Raw genomic sequence first — 17,295 nt, forward strand, 5'->3', positions numbered from 1 at the left:
ACTCACTGTGAGAACATTTGTCCACTATTCTCTTTTTACTGTAAAGATATCCAGAATAAAATATATATACAAGAGCTTATTTACAAGCAATGTTCTAACAATCAGAACAACTGAATTCATAATGCAATGCTATGACATTGTACTCAGAAGTAAGTTTTGGCACTTACTCCCAGGCAAATATTGAGAGAAATGCAGCCTAAATTTTAAAAGATGTTTCATTCATTTTAAATATTATCTTCATCCAAGGCTGTGTTTACATTTAATTTTTGAGATTTTTTCCACCATAAAGAAAATTGCTTGAAGCAGTTTGATCTTTACAGGATGATCCTTTTTAGAATATACACATGCTTCTGTGATACATCATTGATTCTCTGAAACGGATGTGCCATTCTCACAACTATCTGAGAATGGCCTTAAGGGCAGCTCAGAATATTTCAACTTCCATTTTCATCTTGATGATAAAACCTAAGTAGGTTAAATAGTGAATGTTATTCGACAAAATACTAGATATATACACATTGGGAAAATTATGGGAAAATCATTGCCTAATCCTAATAATAAGAATAAGAATAATGCCAATAATAATACCAGTAATAATAATACCAATAAGAGTACCTTCTCTCAGCTGCCAAAGGCCACCCTACTCATTATTAGCCAATATATCACACAGCCCTAGACACTTGGGAAGTGTCTGACATGTGATCAAATACAAAAGCCAGCATATAGTGATCTTGTTTGTTGTGAATTAATCTTGTTATGTATCAAATAATATTAATAACAATAACAATAATAGTTTTTTTATTTTTAAACCCACCCTCCCTCCCCAAGAGGACTTACCAAAATCATGCCTATTAGACTCCTTATTGAAAGGCTTTGTCAGGTCCATCAGTCGATCTTTTAAAGTGTTCCAAAAATATTTGAGCCCTGAGTGATTTTAATTTGGACCTTTTGATTCTGACATGCCGATGTGTACTTCATCCTGTAGCATGTTTTCACAACAATCTCCACCACACTTTGGGCAGCAAGCCAACACCAGCATGTACAATAACAACATGAACATCAATGTATCCATGGTGACCAACACAAGCGGTATGAACAACATGAACCAGATGACAGGGCAGATCAGCATGACCTCAGCAACCTCTGTGCCTACATCAGGGTTGTCCTCCATGGGTCCTGAGCAGGTGAGAACTCTCGGCCTGGAGCACTTCAGGAAATAGAAGCTCTTTTCATGTTGTGGATGAGATCTCTGTAATGTTGTAGATAGAACATAACTAAGGCCATATGAATGTTACTGTGAGTTGTTTTTAAAAGCTAAGTAAGAGTCTTTAGGGTTAGAATTGTTTGTTCCTTTTATATAAAGACAGCTTTACATTCCCAAATATTTATCACATTGAGACTGGGCTGGACTGTCAAAGTGTCTACACAATTTGCTCAGTAGCCATCTTAAGTTACCAAATAGGAAATAAGCATTTCCTGTTTCTTCGAGCTGTGCTTGTACTCATTCTATTCTTTTTAAATGAAATTCAGGATAAGTCTGAAGAGGCGCGGCTTGTAGCCTTAAAGAGTCTTCTAAGAAAACTTGGGCAGGATGTATATGTATTTGTGTCCAGGCACATATACATATATCACCAAGTCTATCAAGTATGCATAAGCATAACATTGTAAAGAAAGAAGTTGGTTGGAGCACATGCATGGCACTTCATATAAAATGCACCTTCTTATTCAGACTACTTTCTTTTTTACAAGAAAGGTTTGTATTTGCATGTTATGCTATAGTCAGCTAAAAGTCAGCTTCTGTTTTTGTGGTTAACTTACAAACTAGTCTTTACCCTACCTTAGGTTAATGATCCTGCTATGAGAGGAGGCAATCTTTTTCCAAACCAGCTACCTGGAATGGATATGATAAAGCAGGAGGGAGATGCATCACGGGTAAGAAAGAATTAATATCTCAGTCTTGAATCTGTGAAAAACACAAATACTGTTCCATTGGAAAGCCATGAACACCTGTAGATAAACATCCAAGCAGAATGGACTTCTAATTTTATTTTTTTACTGGAAATACATCCTTGGAATCATCTCTCTTTATAGTCCATGTGTATGATGAGATTCATGAATTGAGCACCAGTTCAGCAAACACAAGTGTCCCAAAGTATGTAAGAACTATTTACGTAACCTGTACAGAACAGACTATTCTGTATAATAGTAGTAGTAGTAGTAGTAATAATAATAATAATTTATTTGTAGACTGCCCTCTCTTCCTGAAGGGCCTCAGGGCAGTTTACACACAAAAGGCAAATGTTCAATACCCGGACAAATGCAAAGACATTTAAAATAATACAACATAATAGAAAATAGTGGTGAGTTTATCGCATAAAAAACTGACGTGAAAATGAAAAACAGGATACAAATAATCACATAAAAACAAGTTACACTAATCACATACTCAATGTTAAAACATCTCACATGATAAAAACAATTAAAATAAAAGAAAATTGGCTGTTATTGTTGTTTATTAAAAGGTGCCAAAGTGGCCATAGGGTACAGGTAAGTCGGTCAACATTCCATATAAGTGTGGTCCAGAGTGTCCTATTTCTCCTCCTCTCCATATGCCAAAGTGCGGAGGTGTGTTTTCAAGGTTTTTTTTTTAAGGAAAGGAGAGTGGGGACTATTTTTATTTCTTTGGGGAGGGAGTTCCAGAGACGAAGAGTGATCGTGGAAAAGGCCCCCTCTCTCGTTCCCACCAGCTGTACTTGTGATGGGGGTGGGAATGAGAGCAGGGCCTCCTCCACTGACCACAGTACCCAAGATGATCTATATGGGGAGATCTTATTGGACAAATAGCCTAGACCATGTAAAATTAATTTTGTTAGGAAGTTAGATCCTATTGTGTTTGATTTCATGGTAATCATTATTATTTGGGGGAAGGATGGGTTCTGCCAATTTGAAGTCTACAGAATAATAGTTGGAAGAGACCAAAGGGGCCACCCAGACCAACCCCCTGCCATGCAGGGAAACACAATTAAAACACCTCCAACAGATAGCCATCTAGTCTCTGCTTTAAAACCTCCAGAAAAGAAGATTAAAGTGTATGTGTATTCATTACTGTTAATTCATATTTTTTTTGTCTTACAGAAATATTGCTGACGCTGACGATTGGTTATATCTTCAACTGACTGGGCTTTCTCGACCAAACTACTTACCAGTTTGAAGAGCTGCATATGTTTGGTTTTGCCCCAATTGTTCTGCCAGTCAGTTCTTCTGGAAAAAGTAGAAATTAGTGCTGCAAACAGAACAATGCCACTCTTGAGTGGAATCGAAACCGTTGTTGGTGGAAGAGCAGACTCTTCTTTGACAGTCTGAAGCTAGCGTGCAGACAGTTGCTCGGTCTGTTCACTGCATTCACCTTAGTGCAACTTAGATCTCTCCTGCAAAGTAAATGTTGATAGCCAGTTTTCATAAACCATGTCAGATTGAATGTATTTAAATGTATGTATTTAAGGAAAACCAACCATCCTCTCATTCTGTTCCGTTTTTAGTTTTAGATCTTGATCTCTTTCTTTGTTTTCCTTAGCTACACAGTCTGGTGCAAAGGATTCAGTTCCACCTGGAAATCAGTGGCCTTCTCTTTGGAAGGTAAAGAGTACGCTGGATGGTGACTCCCAGGGTGGGAGATAACACAATGAAGACACTGGGCATCTAACTAACTGGTTTGAGAAGCATGTGTCTGGTGAATAGGTATATACCATGCTAGAAAACAACAGCAGTCAGTTTTAAATAGGTTTACATTTGTAAACAGGCTAAGATACCCTATGAGAGGGCTGTTTATATAGCTTTTGGGTTACTTTAAATAAAACCATGAGTCACACACTATTTAAGTTTCCATTTTAATTCATTTCAGCATCCTAAGAGTTAACTAGAATTAATGTTCTTGTTTTTTCTCCTGCCTTCAGTTGCCATTTCTCTTTGCTTTTCCTGCAAGATTGAGAAATGTGTAAGCCCCATCCAATCTGTAGGCCTGTTACCTGAGCTCTAAATCACAGGTAACAATTAGTTGCTGAATAATGATTTTAAATAAAGGTGCATCTATTGGTGATGGAAGTGGCAGGATTGAGGCAAAACGTCAAAGCAAAAGGCATCTCCTATCAAAGATACATTTTCCATTTTTCCCATCTCCACAACTAGGGAAAACACTGACTTAAGCGATGGCAGATATCACTACAGAATTAACCACCATATATGTTCTAATTATTTTGAAGCAGTGTGGACTATGAGAAAGTTTTGTAAGGTACATTAAAGAAAAACAGTTTCTATGTAAACAAGCAATAATTTAAGTTAAAGACTTTAGTGTTTTAATTGTATAATTTTGTGAGGTATACATGTTGTGGAGTTGATTTCCAAATGAGGTACTTCAGTATTAAATTAGATATCTTCATAGCCGTGAGTGTCTCCTGGGGGAAAAAAGTGTTTTGTAAAGGATCACAATGCCTTGATTAGACCTAATTTGTAGGCTTGAGACTCTTCATTTTCTAAACCTTGCGATTCTGCTCATAAGTCATTTATCTAAACTTATATTATATGCAGCCACTGTAGGAGCCAATTCTTGACTTTTTTGTATGTTTATATTCTTTCTTAATAACCTTAGAGAAACTGTTGTTCGGCAGCCCACTGCTTATAGTGGTTTTACTCTTTCCTGCTGTGGTTTGAGTAATCTTTTAGTATAAAAGCTAACATCAGTTTCTGAGGACTTGGAATATCAGGAAACTGATTGTTTTTCAACCTCCTGTTTCTCTCTTACCCACAAGCCACACACTTTCGTACCTGGACTCAAATTTTGGATGTTATTTAAAATGCAATGCATTTTATATTCTCTCAATCATCCTTCATGTCTTTGGGAGTGGAAGGTTTCTTACCTTGAGATCTTGTTTGCTTGTGATGAAGGTTGAAATATACCAAGAATCTTGAGTTTCATAGAATGCTGAAAATGATATGTTGAGTATATAGAGTGCATTTCAAACCATTTGTTTCCTGTTGAGTAGCCCTCCTGTTACACTGGGAGAAACTGCATTTCTCAGCAGTCAACACTTTTGTAGATTCAAACACAAAAGTCGCGATTCAAACAACTGAGCCATCTGGTAGAAATCAGTGTCAGCCTTGAGCTCCGTGATATTTACATTGAAATAATGTATACATTAACCTACATCTAGAGGAATTGAAACTCTTTGTATCAGATGATGTTTAGGTGAGTTTGCCTTGATAATATTTCAGTTATTAGATCTCAGACCTGTTTTTAATAGAACAGATATGTAATTCTAAATGGGACCTAGTTCAAATTATATCTACACCATTCACTGATTCTTCAGTTGAGCTTAGAATGGAGTCATTGTTTGTATTCATCTTGATTTTTTTTTTTTACTTTCACCACAATGAATGGATTTAGGCATTTAATCATGCTAGAGACAAAGAAAATGATACCAATGTCTTTTCTATGAATCAGTATTTCTTATTCAGTACACAACAAGGTTGCTAGAGATATTGGTCGGGTTTTCTGTTAGAACATAATCAGTGTTTCCTCATATTGGCACTTAAATGCGAAATAAATCATTTTTCATATTAAGTCAGAAGAATACATATAGATAAACGACTACACAAAACAAAGCTCCATTCGATCAAGTTTGTTTGGGTACACTTATGAAGCGATGGATCTTTTCCAGCATTTTAAGTAGTTACCCTGACTTTCAAGATATTGCCTCCACCTGTCTTTCTATTGGCTGTACTAACTGAAAGCAATGTTTCTGCCATTTATACAATGCATTTTTAATCTGTATTCAAAAAAGAATGGAGCTCATACAGGCTTAACACAAGGGTGGTTCAGCTCGACTTGCAAAACCCAAAGATACACAATCAGTTTTGAAATGCAACTTAAGCCATTAATTGTTGGTGTGAATTTAAAGTTTTCTAGTATTTGTATGGTAGTATTGCTGCCTAAGAGCAAAAGCATTCTCTGCACAAGAAAATTACTGTAGTGGCTTTGATTTTTAATTAGAATTTTCTCCCTGGTGTTTCTTTGTAGACTAAAACAAAATCTTTTCAGTTTCTTACTACAGGTAAAGCTATGTGCAAGAACCTCAAAATGCTAAAATCTAGCATAATGCCTTAGATCTGTTTTTAAGTCTTGTATATTCCTACATAGCTGTCTGATGTATTATATTTGTATAGTGAATTGTGTACAATTTTGGAATAAGCGCATCATCACTTAGCTTTCAGTCGTTGAATAGAGATGATGGACACATTTCTTCAGACATTGACTCATTTATTTTGTTTTGTTTTTCTTTTTGCCATTTGTGGGTTTTATTTGTACAGTTCCTCATGAAGTTACATCTGAGATGTGTATGAGTGTGTGTATATGAAAAGATTATACGAGGGTAAAACTAAGCAATATATAAACTATGGTTCTTCAGGAGAAAGCTTACAGTGTTTTCAGGTTGTGATTTATTTTCAAAACTGAGTTGACTCTGAACATCACTTTGTTCACCTGCATTGATGTTTGTATTTCTAGTGTGAGCAGTTTATGCAAAGGTAGATATATTCAGAGAAATTTTAAATACATTTATGCAAGTTAATATTGCTTTGCTGATGCTGTTTGCTTATTTGATGTTAAATAATGCTATTGTAAATAAAGAATTCTGTTATTGCATCATTTAATAAATTTTAATGCCTTCGGGTTTTACATGGCTTTAGATACAGCAGCTTTTCTTCTATTGTGCCTTTCTGCATTTGAGTTGACAGCTGGGTTGAACTCCATCAACAACATAGTCTTGCACACGCAAGTAGACCTATGAGCCAAATCTGGTCTTTCAATCAATATCACTGGCCAAAACACATTTTTGGTGCCTCAAATATACCCCTGTTTCTGGGTATATTTGATTTACTGATTCCAAAAATGGCACTAGTTTTCCCCAATTGTGTCTAGTTTTTGAGATATCCAATGTTTGCCATATACCAGTTTTCATCTGCTTGCTCATAGAAAATGATGATAACCATATCGAAGAAACTAATGCTGATACAGTCTATCCAGTGCATTTTTTTTTGGATCAACACTCCAAGTAATGCCTGGAACAGGCCTAAAAACCAAGACACCAAGAAAAAAAATCTTTGGGCTGTATATTGGATATTGGATATTGACTTAACGAATTTACCATTTACCACTTACTAAAGCATAATAATAATGATGATGATAATAATAATCACAATACACCAGACATCACAATTGTGGAAAAGAAAAAGGTTTGGATTATTGATGTCGCCATACTGGGTGACAGTCTCGTTGAGGAAAAACAACAGGAAAAACTCAGCCGTTATCAAGACCTCAAAATTGCAAAGGCTCTGGCATAGACCAGTACAAGTGGTCATCGGCACACTGGTTGCCATGCCAAAAGATCTCAGCCAGCACTTGGAAACAATAAACATTGACAAGATCATGATCTCTCAACTGCAAAGGGCCACCTTACTTGGATCTACACACATCATTCAAAAATACATCACACAGTCCTTTTGGAATATTCAGAAACTGTGAAGGTGAAGTGGACCCAGCATGGTTTAAATGCCTTGACTGGTCCTAGAAGCTAAGCATAGTCGGCCCTGCTGGTACTGGGAAAGAAGACCACTAACAGAAAGCAAGTACTGTAGGCTGTATTTCATGGGGTCACTATAAATCAACTCACTGACATGTGCTCTTACATACACACACACTGGTTCTTGGATATCGCTCTCCATTTCTTCCTATTTTATGCAACACATAGCAAACTTAGTAAGGAAGGAGCTGCTCCATGCTAATATAACAAAGGACCTTGTATCAAAAGCTTGCTAAGGAGAGATCAGCTCATACTGTACAGCAGGGGTCCTCAAACTAAGGCCCAGGGGCCAAATACAGCCCTCCAAGGTCTTTTACCCGGCCCTCACTCAGGGTCAACCTAAGTCTGAAACAACTTGAAAACACAACAACAATAATGCTATCTCATCGGCCCACACTTCCCATTGAAATACTAATAAGCTTATATTTGTTAAAATTATTCATTTTAATTATTGTATTGTTTTTAAGTGTTCTTTGCACTACTACTAAGATATGTGCAGTGTGCACAGGAATTCATTCATGTTTTTTTTTTTCAAATTCTCACCCTGCCCTCCAACAGTTTGAGGGACTGTGACCTGGCCCTCTGTTTAAAAAGTTTGAGGATCCCTGCTGTACAGGGTATAAGTCTTGTCTGGGCAAAGTCACCTGGAAGAAATGCAGAACAGGAAGGAATATATGGTAGACCTTGGATTATTGCTCCAGCATTTTCCCATTACTATGTCAATGTTTCCATTCGAATAAGAGTACAGATCTCTCTAATAATGTAAAGTAGTTACAAAAAATACATTTAGAAAATGAAGACACCAAAGCTGGTTGCCACATTATGATGATATTTATAGAGATGGACGATCGGTATAACTACATGTTTGTTAAGATAGTTTGTAGACCTCACATCTGAGTTTATGGGAATGAGATGCAGACCTTTCAGAGCCAAGTGTTAAAAGCCTTGTAGATATGTCAATGGTAGGTGGTAGATGCGGCAAGCCAAATGTTGAACTTCTCTATCTAGCAGACAGAACCAGCATACTAACAATGTGGAAAGGGGGTATTGAGGGTGGTTCAGGCTCTGGAAATGTGCTTGTTCCTTCAAAATCTTAGGAGGAAAGGATATTTATTTCCTATAGTTATACCCCACCCTTCTCACTCCTGGGGGGGGGGGGACTCAGGGCAGCCTCACAATAAGCACCATACGGTGCCATCATAACTATAAAACATTTAAATTAAAACATTAAAACAGTTAATTAAAACAATTGATTAAACATGCCAGTTAAAAACCAAATCCAAGTCTGGGTCCATTCATTGTCATAAGTTGCCTGAGTCTTCTTTCCACTTGCTGCTGGTCACTAGCCAAATGCCTGGTCCCATAACCACATCTTAAGTTTCCTTCTGAAAGACAGGATGGAGGTGGCCAGTCTGATGTCCCTGGGGAGCTCCACAGACGGGGGGCACTGCTGAGAAGGCTCTATCCCTCGTCCCCACCATTCTCGTTTGCAATGGAGGTGGGATCGAGAGCAGGGCCTCTCCAGATGATCTTAAACTTTGTGATGGTTCATAACAGGAGATACATTTGGATAGGTAATCTGGGCCAGAACCATTTAGAGCAGTGGTTCTCGACCTGGGGTCCCCAGATGTTTTTGGCCTACAACTCCCAGAAATCCCAGTCAGTTTACCCAGCTGTTAGGATTTCTGGGAGTTGAAGACCAAAAACATCTGGGGACCCCAGGTTGAGAACCACTGATTTAGAGCTTTAAAGGTTAAAACCAGCACTTTGAATTGTGCTTAGAAGCTGATCGGCAGCCAGTGGAGCTGACATAATAGAGGGGTTGTATGCAGGGCTGTAGCCAGAAAAAAATTTCGGGGAGGGTTGATAATTTCGGGGGGGGGGGGTTGAAAATTTTGGGGAGGGTTGAAAATTTGGGGGGGGGGGGTTGAATCCTGCCTCCTAGCTCACGCTGAAGAGCAAAGAGCACAGCAGGGCGCAGAGCAGCCTTCAATAGCCTGCAGCTCCACCCCTGTCAACCACCTCCACCAAGTCTGGCCTCCTTAATGAGAGCATTAAACACCCCCCCCCCCTCAACTTGGTTGCTTCACTACATCGGCTATTGCTGCAAGTAATGACAGTGTGAATAAATTGTCAATATTTGCTTGAGATAGTGCTTACAGTTCTGGAGGGACTCTTAATTTTTTGCATCTCATAGACTTAGCATGGGGATTTGGTTAACCAGTTAAAATTCATGAGTAAACCAGGGTTGTTTAAAAAATCTGAAACCTTTCGGGGCGGGGATTGAACCCCTAAAACCACCCCCTCGCTACAGGCCTGGTTGTATGCTCCCTGTATGCCGCTCCGATGAGCAACCTGGCTGCCGACCATTGGACTAGTTGAAGCTTCCAGGCAGTCTTCAAAGGCAGCCCCACATAGAGTGCATTGCAGTAGTCTATTCAGGATGTAACGAGCGTGGACTACTATGGCCAAGTCAGACTACCCAAGGATACAATGATTGCCACCCACAACCTTTACTCCCTTGACCGCCTGCAAGATGTCACTTTACAGTTTGTATATCCTTTAGTGGCCAGTCCATACCAGCCAAGTGAGGTTTGTGAGCTGCCTTTGGAAGCATTTGTGTCCTGTATTACAAGATGCCTGGGTGGCTTACTGTCAAATCAAGTCAAGTAATATAAATTGAGAAACTTGTTTGCCTAAATCAAAGAGATGCCCAGTGCTGCTCCTCCCTTCAGGCAACTGAGATCACAATGATTACCTCCAGCTGCCTGATTCCAGCAACCAGCGCTGTCCTCACAGATCTACCTGTGGGCACTTGTAGCCTTATCTGTGCCCCTCTCATGCCCTTCATCTCTTTCTGGAACATATGCCACACAGTAGCCGCCATCTGCTCGCCCACAGAAAACCATATTTAATAATTTAGAGCTGATGTAGTAATCTTTTGTGAGTAGTCTGCCTCTCCCCTCCCGGCATCCCCATTGCTTCCGCACTATCAGAGGGTTTCACAAGACCAGTCACTCTCATTGCCACATGATTTCGAGACAATGGTACAGTAATGGTGAGGCTGTGGACCATATTTTCATTTTTGCAGACCACTGATGGTCCATGGATCCCAGGTTGAGAACCACTGGCTTAAGTTTTCATGTAAAACAGTTACAAATCTAGTGGTTTCCCCTTAGATATCCCCTTAATATACCATAAGGAAGCTCAACCCAATAATAAAGTATCATCTGTCCTGAGGAACTGAACAAAGCCGTTGGCGAGAGGAACTACATCATCTGCAACAGAGCAAAGTCTATAGACCTCTTAAGTCCTGTGCTGTGTAACCTGTGGCACTCCTGGTCATATCAGACCTGGGAGTTTTTCACATTACACAATCATAGCACTATGATTCCATAATAGCTGCCAGGGCAACAGTCTATGGAATACTGGAGCTTGCTGTTCGTTGAGGCATTTCAGCTTCCTGTCAGAGCTGCAGTGGCACAGTGTACCTGCTGAACTGAAGGTTGGCAGTTTGAATGCATTAGATGGGGTGAGCTCCTGTCTGTCAGCTCCAGCTTCTCATGCAGGGACATGAGAGAAGCCATTCAGGCGTCCCTGGGCAACATCCTTGCAGACGGCCAATTCTCTCACACCAGAAGTGACTTGCAGTTTCTCAAGTTGCTTCTGACACAATTTTAAAAAGTTTCCTGAGTCCTCTTGAGGTGAGAAGGACAGACTATAAATAAATAAATAAATAAATTTTCAGAGAAGAAAACACGTCAAAGCTCTGGTGGAAACTGTGTGCTCATCTGCACTGACCACTACATTAAGATAAATGGGGGGGGGGGTGTTAATCTTTACTTACAGCCAGTGAAGGATTCAATTGCTGTGAATCATGGCAGTTAAACTGATGTCAAACTGTGTTAATTCTGGGTTGTTGTAGGTTTTTCGGGTTATATGGCCATGTTCTAGAGGCATTCTCTCCTGATGTTTCACCTGCATCTATGGCAAGCATCCTCAGAGGTAGTGAGGTCTGTTGGAACTAGGAAAATGGGTTTATATATCTGTGGATTCTACAGTGTAGATGCATCCACTGACTCTGTTCTTAATCATCATAGTCTAACACTCAACCCCTTAGGAAAAGAGAGAAATGGTCAGGTCCCAATCTCCACTGGAAGAGGACAGGTGGCTTTTGGAAAGGCTGGGAGGGATTGAAAGGAGGGGCATGCCCTGATTGGATTGCTGTGAGTATTCCAGGCTGTATGGTCATGTTCCAGAAACATTTTCTCCTGACATTTCACCTGCATCTGTGGTAGTTATCCTCAGAGGTTGTGAAGTGTTGGAAATTAGGCAAGTGGGGTTTATTGATTGAGAACAATACTAAAAACAAACAAACAAACAAAACAAAAAACAAGAGAATTCCAGACAGGAAACAATCAGGGCCAGGGTTTTTTTGTTTTTGTTGTGTCAGGAGTGACTTGAGAAACTGCAAGTCGCTTCTGGTGTGAGAGAATTGGCCGTCCACAAGGACGTTGCCCAGGGAATGCCCGAATGATTTGATGTTTTATGATAATTGTGGGAGGCTTCTCTCATGTCCCCGCATGAAGAGCTGGAGCTGATAGAGGGAGCTCATCTGCCTCTCCCCGGATTCGAACCTGCGACCTGTCAAGTCTTTAATCCTGCCGGCACAGGGGTTTAACCCACTACGCCACCGGGGTAACAACTCCCAACATAGGATTCCTCCAGGCATGAAGCAGCCAGACCTTGAAGCTGCAAGGCTATTCAATGCTAATCAAGGTGGTCAATTGCAGCATTCACTTGCCTCAAGCAGACAAGAGGTCTTTCTCCCACCTTGGACATTCCACAGATATATAAATCTCACTTGTCTGGTTTCCAGCAGACTTCACAGCCTCTGAGAATGCCTGCCATAGATGTGGGCGAAACGTCAGGAGAGAATGCGTCTGGAACATGGCCAAACTCACAACAACCCAGTGATTCCGGCCATGAAAGCCTTCGACAGCAATACAACCCATAGCATTGAGCCGTGCAAGTGGTGTCGAAGGGAATGAATTCTGCAGTGTAGATGCACCCTTTGCTAAGCGAGCATCAGTGCCGCAAATCCCTCCGTGTCTACACCGGAGAAGACGCTTCGGCGATCCCTCCCCGGCCCTTGCTTGGCCTTCCTGTCCTTAAACCGCATTTCCCGGAATTGGGTCCAGATCCTAACCTCATGTGTCAAAACTACATTCAGCCTGTAATGTAGAGGCGGCCCTTGACGGTGTCCCAAAAAGCCCCCGCAAGCAGGCGAGAGAGGCTTACAAGCGGACGCAGGCTCTTTGGAGAGGAGCTGAGCAATTAAGAATAAGGGTTTATGATAATTATAATTATATTACATGATAAGAATTAAAATAAGAATACCTACCTCTCCTTAGAATTCGAGGCGGGGAATAACATTGTGAAAACACATAGACATCTCCGACGAGAAAAACAATCAGCGAGGCTTTGAAGCTGCAAGGCCATTTAACGCTAATCAAGGTGTCCAGTCGAAGGCTTTCATGGCCGGAATCACTGGGTTGTTATGTTTTTGTTTTGTTTTTGTTTTTTGCTATATGGCCATGTTCCAGAAGCATTCTCTCCTGACGTTTCGCCTGCATCTGTGGAGGCATCCTCAGAGGTTGTGAGATCTCTTGGAAACTGGGAAAACTGGGTTTATCTATCTGTGGAAAGTCCAGGGTGGGAGAAAGAACTCTTGTCCCTTTGATTTAGGTGTGAATGTTTCAATTGGCCACCTTGATTAGCATTTAATAGCCTGATGGCTTTTAGCTGTGGCTTATTACTGCCTGGGGAATCCTTTGTTGAGAGGTGATTAGCTGTCCCTGGTTGTTTCTTGTCTGGACTTCCCCTGTGTTTCAATTGTTATTGTTTTTTTATTTACTGTTATAATTTTAGAGTTTTTTTAAAATACTGGTAGCCAGATGTTGTTCATTTTTTCATAGTTTCTTCCTTTCTGTTGTCCACATGCTTGTGTATTTAAGTAGCTTTTCTGTGTAGCCTGACATGGTGGTTGTTAGAGTGAACAAAATCTGGCTACCAGTATTAAAAACATGTTCTAGAAGTATTCCCTCCTGACGTTTCGCCTGCATCTGTGGAGGCATCCTCAGAGGTTGTGAGATCTGTCGGAAACTAGGAAAATTGGGTTTATATATCTGTGGAAAGTCCAGGGTGGGAGAATTCTGTTGGATTTAGGTGTGTGTTTAGGTAGTTATTAAGAGTGGTCCACCTAACCAAGGTGGCCAGTTGCAACATTTGCAGGTGCCTCAAGCCAACAGGAGTTCTTTCTCCCACCCTGGACATCCCCCAGATACATAAACCCCACTTGCCTGCTTTCCAACAAGACCTCACAACCTTGCCATAGATGCGGGCGAGACGTCAGGAGAGAATGCTTCTGGAACATGGCCAGGCAGCCCGGAAAACTCGCAGAAACCCATTGATTCCGGCCATGAAAGCCTTCGACAACACAGCCTTGGAAGGTTATCCTTTTCTAAATAGCTCCAGGTGTATGAAACGCAGCAATCCAGGGCATCCAATGGGGAAAAGGCCACCGTCGACGGAAAGCTCGCTTAGGCTGGATCTACACTGCCAAAGCATGCCGTTTAAGCTGCATTATATGGTCAGTGGCAGGCCCGTAGCCAGGATTTCGATTCGGGGGGGGGGGGGGTAGTTTTTTTCCAGGGGGGCGGTTTCGGGGGGGGGGGCTGAGTCTGAGTGAAAGAGGGTCTAGCCTAGCAAACCTTTTGTATCGTTATCCCAATACCCCAATGCATATGGGATATATTGAGTATGGTGATCACCAGATCATGATTTGAATAAACATAACAGTTTAAATAATGCACCAGAAAGGCCTTTTCGCGAACCACCATGAGAATTTCGGGAGGGGAGGGGGCTGAAGCCCCTCAAGCCCCCCCCCCCCCCCCCGCTACATGCCTGGTCAGTGGAGACTCCGAGAATGCGGCGCAAACGACATCGTATTGGCAGCGTAGCTCCAGCGTAACTAACGAGATCTATTCCTGTTTCAGGCAAACGCAGGACTCGGGGATTTTCGTTGCAATGGACCTCATCACACTAGAGAATGAATCCACTTAAAACGGCAAAGTTGGGCCCTCGGGGTGTTTTGGACTTCAACTCCCACCATTCCTAACAGCCTCAGGCCCCTTCCTTTTCCCCTCAGCCGCTTAAGCTAACCATATAATGCAGGGGAAAAGGAAAGGGCCTGAGGCTGTTAGGAATGGTGGGAGTTGAAGTCCAAAACACCCCGAGGGCCCAACTTTGCCCCTGCCTGGGCTAGCATCATTTGGATAGCTTGCCTTCTTCTGATCGGTTCAATAAATTGTCACCCAAATGCTAAAGGAGCCAAGAAGCAGCAAAAAGCCACCCAGCTCCATCTTTCGCCCCGGTTTCAGTCGGATTCTTGGCAAAGGCCATGCAGTTTAATGCCGCTTTAACTTGGCCCTGCAGACTCCGCCTCCTGAAGCCTTTCCTCCACTCAACTAGCAGCTGGTCCTGGTTTTGTTTTTGTTTTTTTTTCCGGAGCGACTTGAGAAACTGCAAGTCGCTTTTGGTGCGAGGGAATTGGCCGTCTGCAAGGAAGTTTTCCAGGGGACGCCCGGATGTTTTGTTGTTTACCATCCTTGTGGGAAGCTTCTCTCAAGTCTCCGGATGGGGAGCTGGAGCTGACAGGGGGAGCTCACCCGCGCTCACGAGGCGCCAACACTTCCTTTACATTTTTGTTAAATCCCTGTGCGTCCATGGTACGTGGCGAAGTGGTGTCAAACCGCATTGATTCTACCGTGTAAGATGCACCCAGGATGCTTTGCAGTCCTGGGAAATGCTGCTTCTATCAATTCGGCCCCCACTAGGCAGTTCACCCCAAGGAAGACTTGGTTGTGGGGACCAGCCTGCCCCCCAATCTTTCCTACTACGTAGTTTCCTTCTGGTGGAACCAAGTCTTTTTCGTCTCCTGGATACAGTTGAAAGCGCCAATGGCTGTATACTAGGGAACCCTAGGACTTGTGGTTAGTGAGATAATTAAACCTTTCTGGTAAACTACCCCACAAAACTACAAATCTCATTCCTCCATAGAACGGAGCCATGGCTGTCAAAGTAGCACTCAAGTATCCTCGAAGGCTTTCACAGCATGGCCGGAATCACTGGGTTGTTGTATGTTTTTCGGGCTGTATGGCTTTCAGAAGCACTCTCTCCTGACGTTTCGCCTGCATCTATGGCAGGCATCCTCAGAGGATGTGAGGTCAGACTAAAAAACAAACAAACAGGGGAATTCCAGACAGGAAACAATCATGGCCAGGTAAGACCTCCCAACAAAGGATTCCCCCAAGCAGGAAGTAGCCAGACCTTGAAGCTGCAAGGCTATTCAATGCTAATCCAAGTGATCAATTGCAACATTCACACCTGCCTCCAAGAGACAAGAGTCCTTTCTCCCACCCTGGACATTGTTCCACAGATATATAAACCTCACTTGCCTAGTTTCCAACAGACCTCACAATCTCTGAGGATGCCTGCCAGAGATGGGGGCGAAGCGTCGGGAGAGAATGCTCCTGGAAAATGGCCATACAGTCCGGAAAACTCACAGCAACCCACAACTACTAGTACTTTAGGAGGAGAGTGATGCTGGTGCGCCCCTCTTTCCTGGAGCCCTAAAGAGAGCTGCTCATTGGCCAATCGCTGGAGGGAAGGAGCATGGGTGGGTTGGTGAGTGGGGGGCAAGGGAAAGGGTGGGCCGAAGAGACTTGGTCCCGTCCCCCCCGGGTGTCCTTTTGACACCATCTGTGCCCCAGGCACGTGGCGCTACCTTGAAAGAATCACTTCCATGACGTCCAATGGAGGGAGAGTGACGGACAGAAAGACCCCACAGGAGAGAAGAGGGATCGTCTGAGAGATCGGGCGTGGAGTAGGAGCCAGCTGAGTCCCTCCAGAGTGAGTAGCTGGGGCATTAGGAGGAGAAGGAGGAGGAGGAGGTAGTGGAAATCCCGGCCAACTTCCTCAGCCTCAGCAAAACTTCAGCTGCGGACAGAAAGGGTAAGTCGCTCGGAGCACCTTGGTGGAGAGCGACTAATTAAGAAATAAAGTCAAGGGAAGTGAAGAAAGCCCGACAGGAGAGAAGAAGGATCGGCTGCGATCCTGAGAGGGATCGGGCGCGGAGTAGGAGCCAGCTGGACCCCTCCGGAGTGAGTAGTTGGAACCTTAGGAGGAGGAGGAGCAGCAAGTTCTGGCCAACTTCCTCAGCCTCAGCAAGACTTCACCTGCGGAGTTAAGGAAGTGGCCGCCGTCGAAAATGATCAGCCTTTTCAGGCTCTTCTTTTTCCCGTTTGCGGGCATTTAGAGGGGGGAGAATCCAGGAAAGAGTGTCCCAAGCCTTAAGACAGGAGGCGGCTGAAACTACTTCCATTTCCCCGGGAGGGAAAGCCCAAAGTAGGACCGACTCTTGAGCAGGTCCCTTGAGGAGCGCGCTTTGAAGTTTTCTTCTTCGGGCGCAGGATTGATGCCGCTTTAACTGCTGTGGCTCAATGAGAGGGAATCCCAGGGCTTTTCCAGTGTCTTTTAGTCTTTTCTAAAAGAACTACAAATCCCAGGACCCCTCAGCACGGAGCCAAAGCAGTTCAAG

The 17,295-nt window shown here is 42.5% G+C and overlaps 1 protein-coding gene across 8 annotated transcripts in view; it reads left to right on the forward strand.

The window, feature by feature from the left end:
* NCOA2 (nuclear receptor coactivator 2) overlaps positions 1-6,740 on the forward strand; it is a 168,339-nt gene extending 161,599 nt beyond the window's left edge. For all 8 annotated transcript variants that reach the window (XM_060775448.2, XM_060775454.2, XM_060775453.2 and 5 more), the window contains 3 exons: positions 986-1,184; positions 1,843-1,932; positions 3,136-6,740. In XM_060775448.2, the coding sequence (XP_060631431.2) occupies positions 986-1,184; positions 1,843-1,932; positions 3,136-3,147 (301 nt within the window). In that variant the 3' untranslated portion in view covers positions 3,148-6,740. The remainder of the gene's footprint in view (positions 1-985; positions 1,185-1,842; positions 1,933-3,135) is intronic.
* Positions 6,741-17,295: the final 10,555 nt, after the last annotated feature.

This window comes from Anolis sagrei, chromosome 4 (assembly GCF_037176765.1).
Source record: "Anolis sagrei isolate rAnoSag1 chromosome 4, rAnoSag1.mat, whole genome shotgun sequence".
Classification (NCBI taxonomy): Eukaryota; Metazoa; Chordata; class Lepidosauria; order Squamata; family Dactyloidae; genus Anolis; species Anolis sagrei.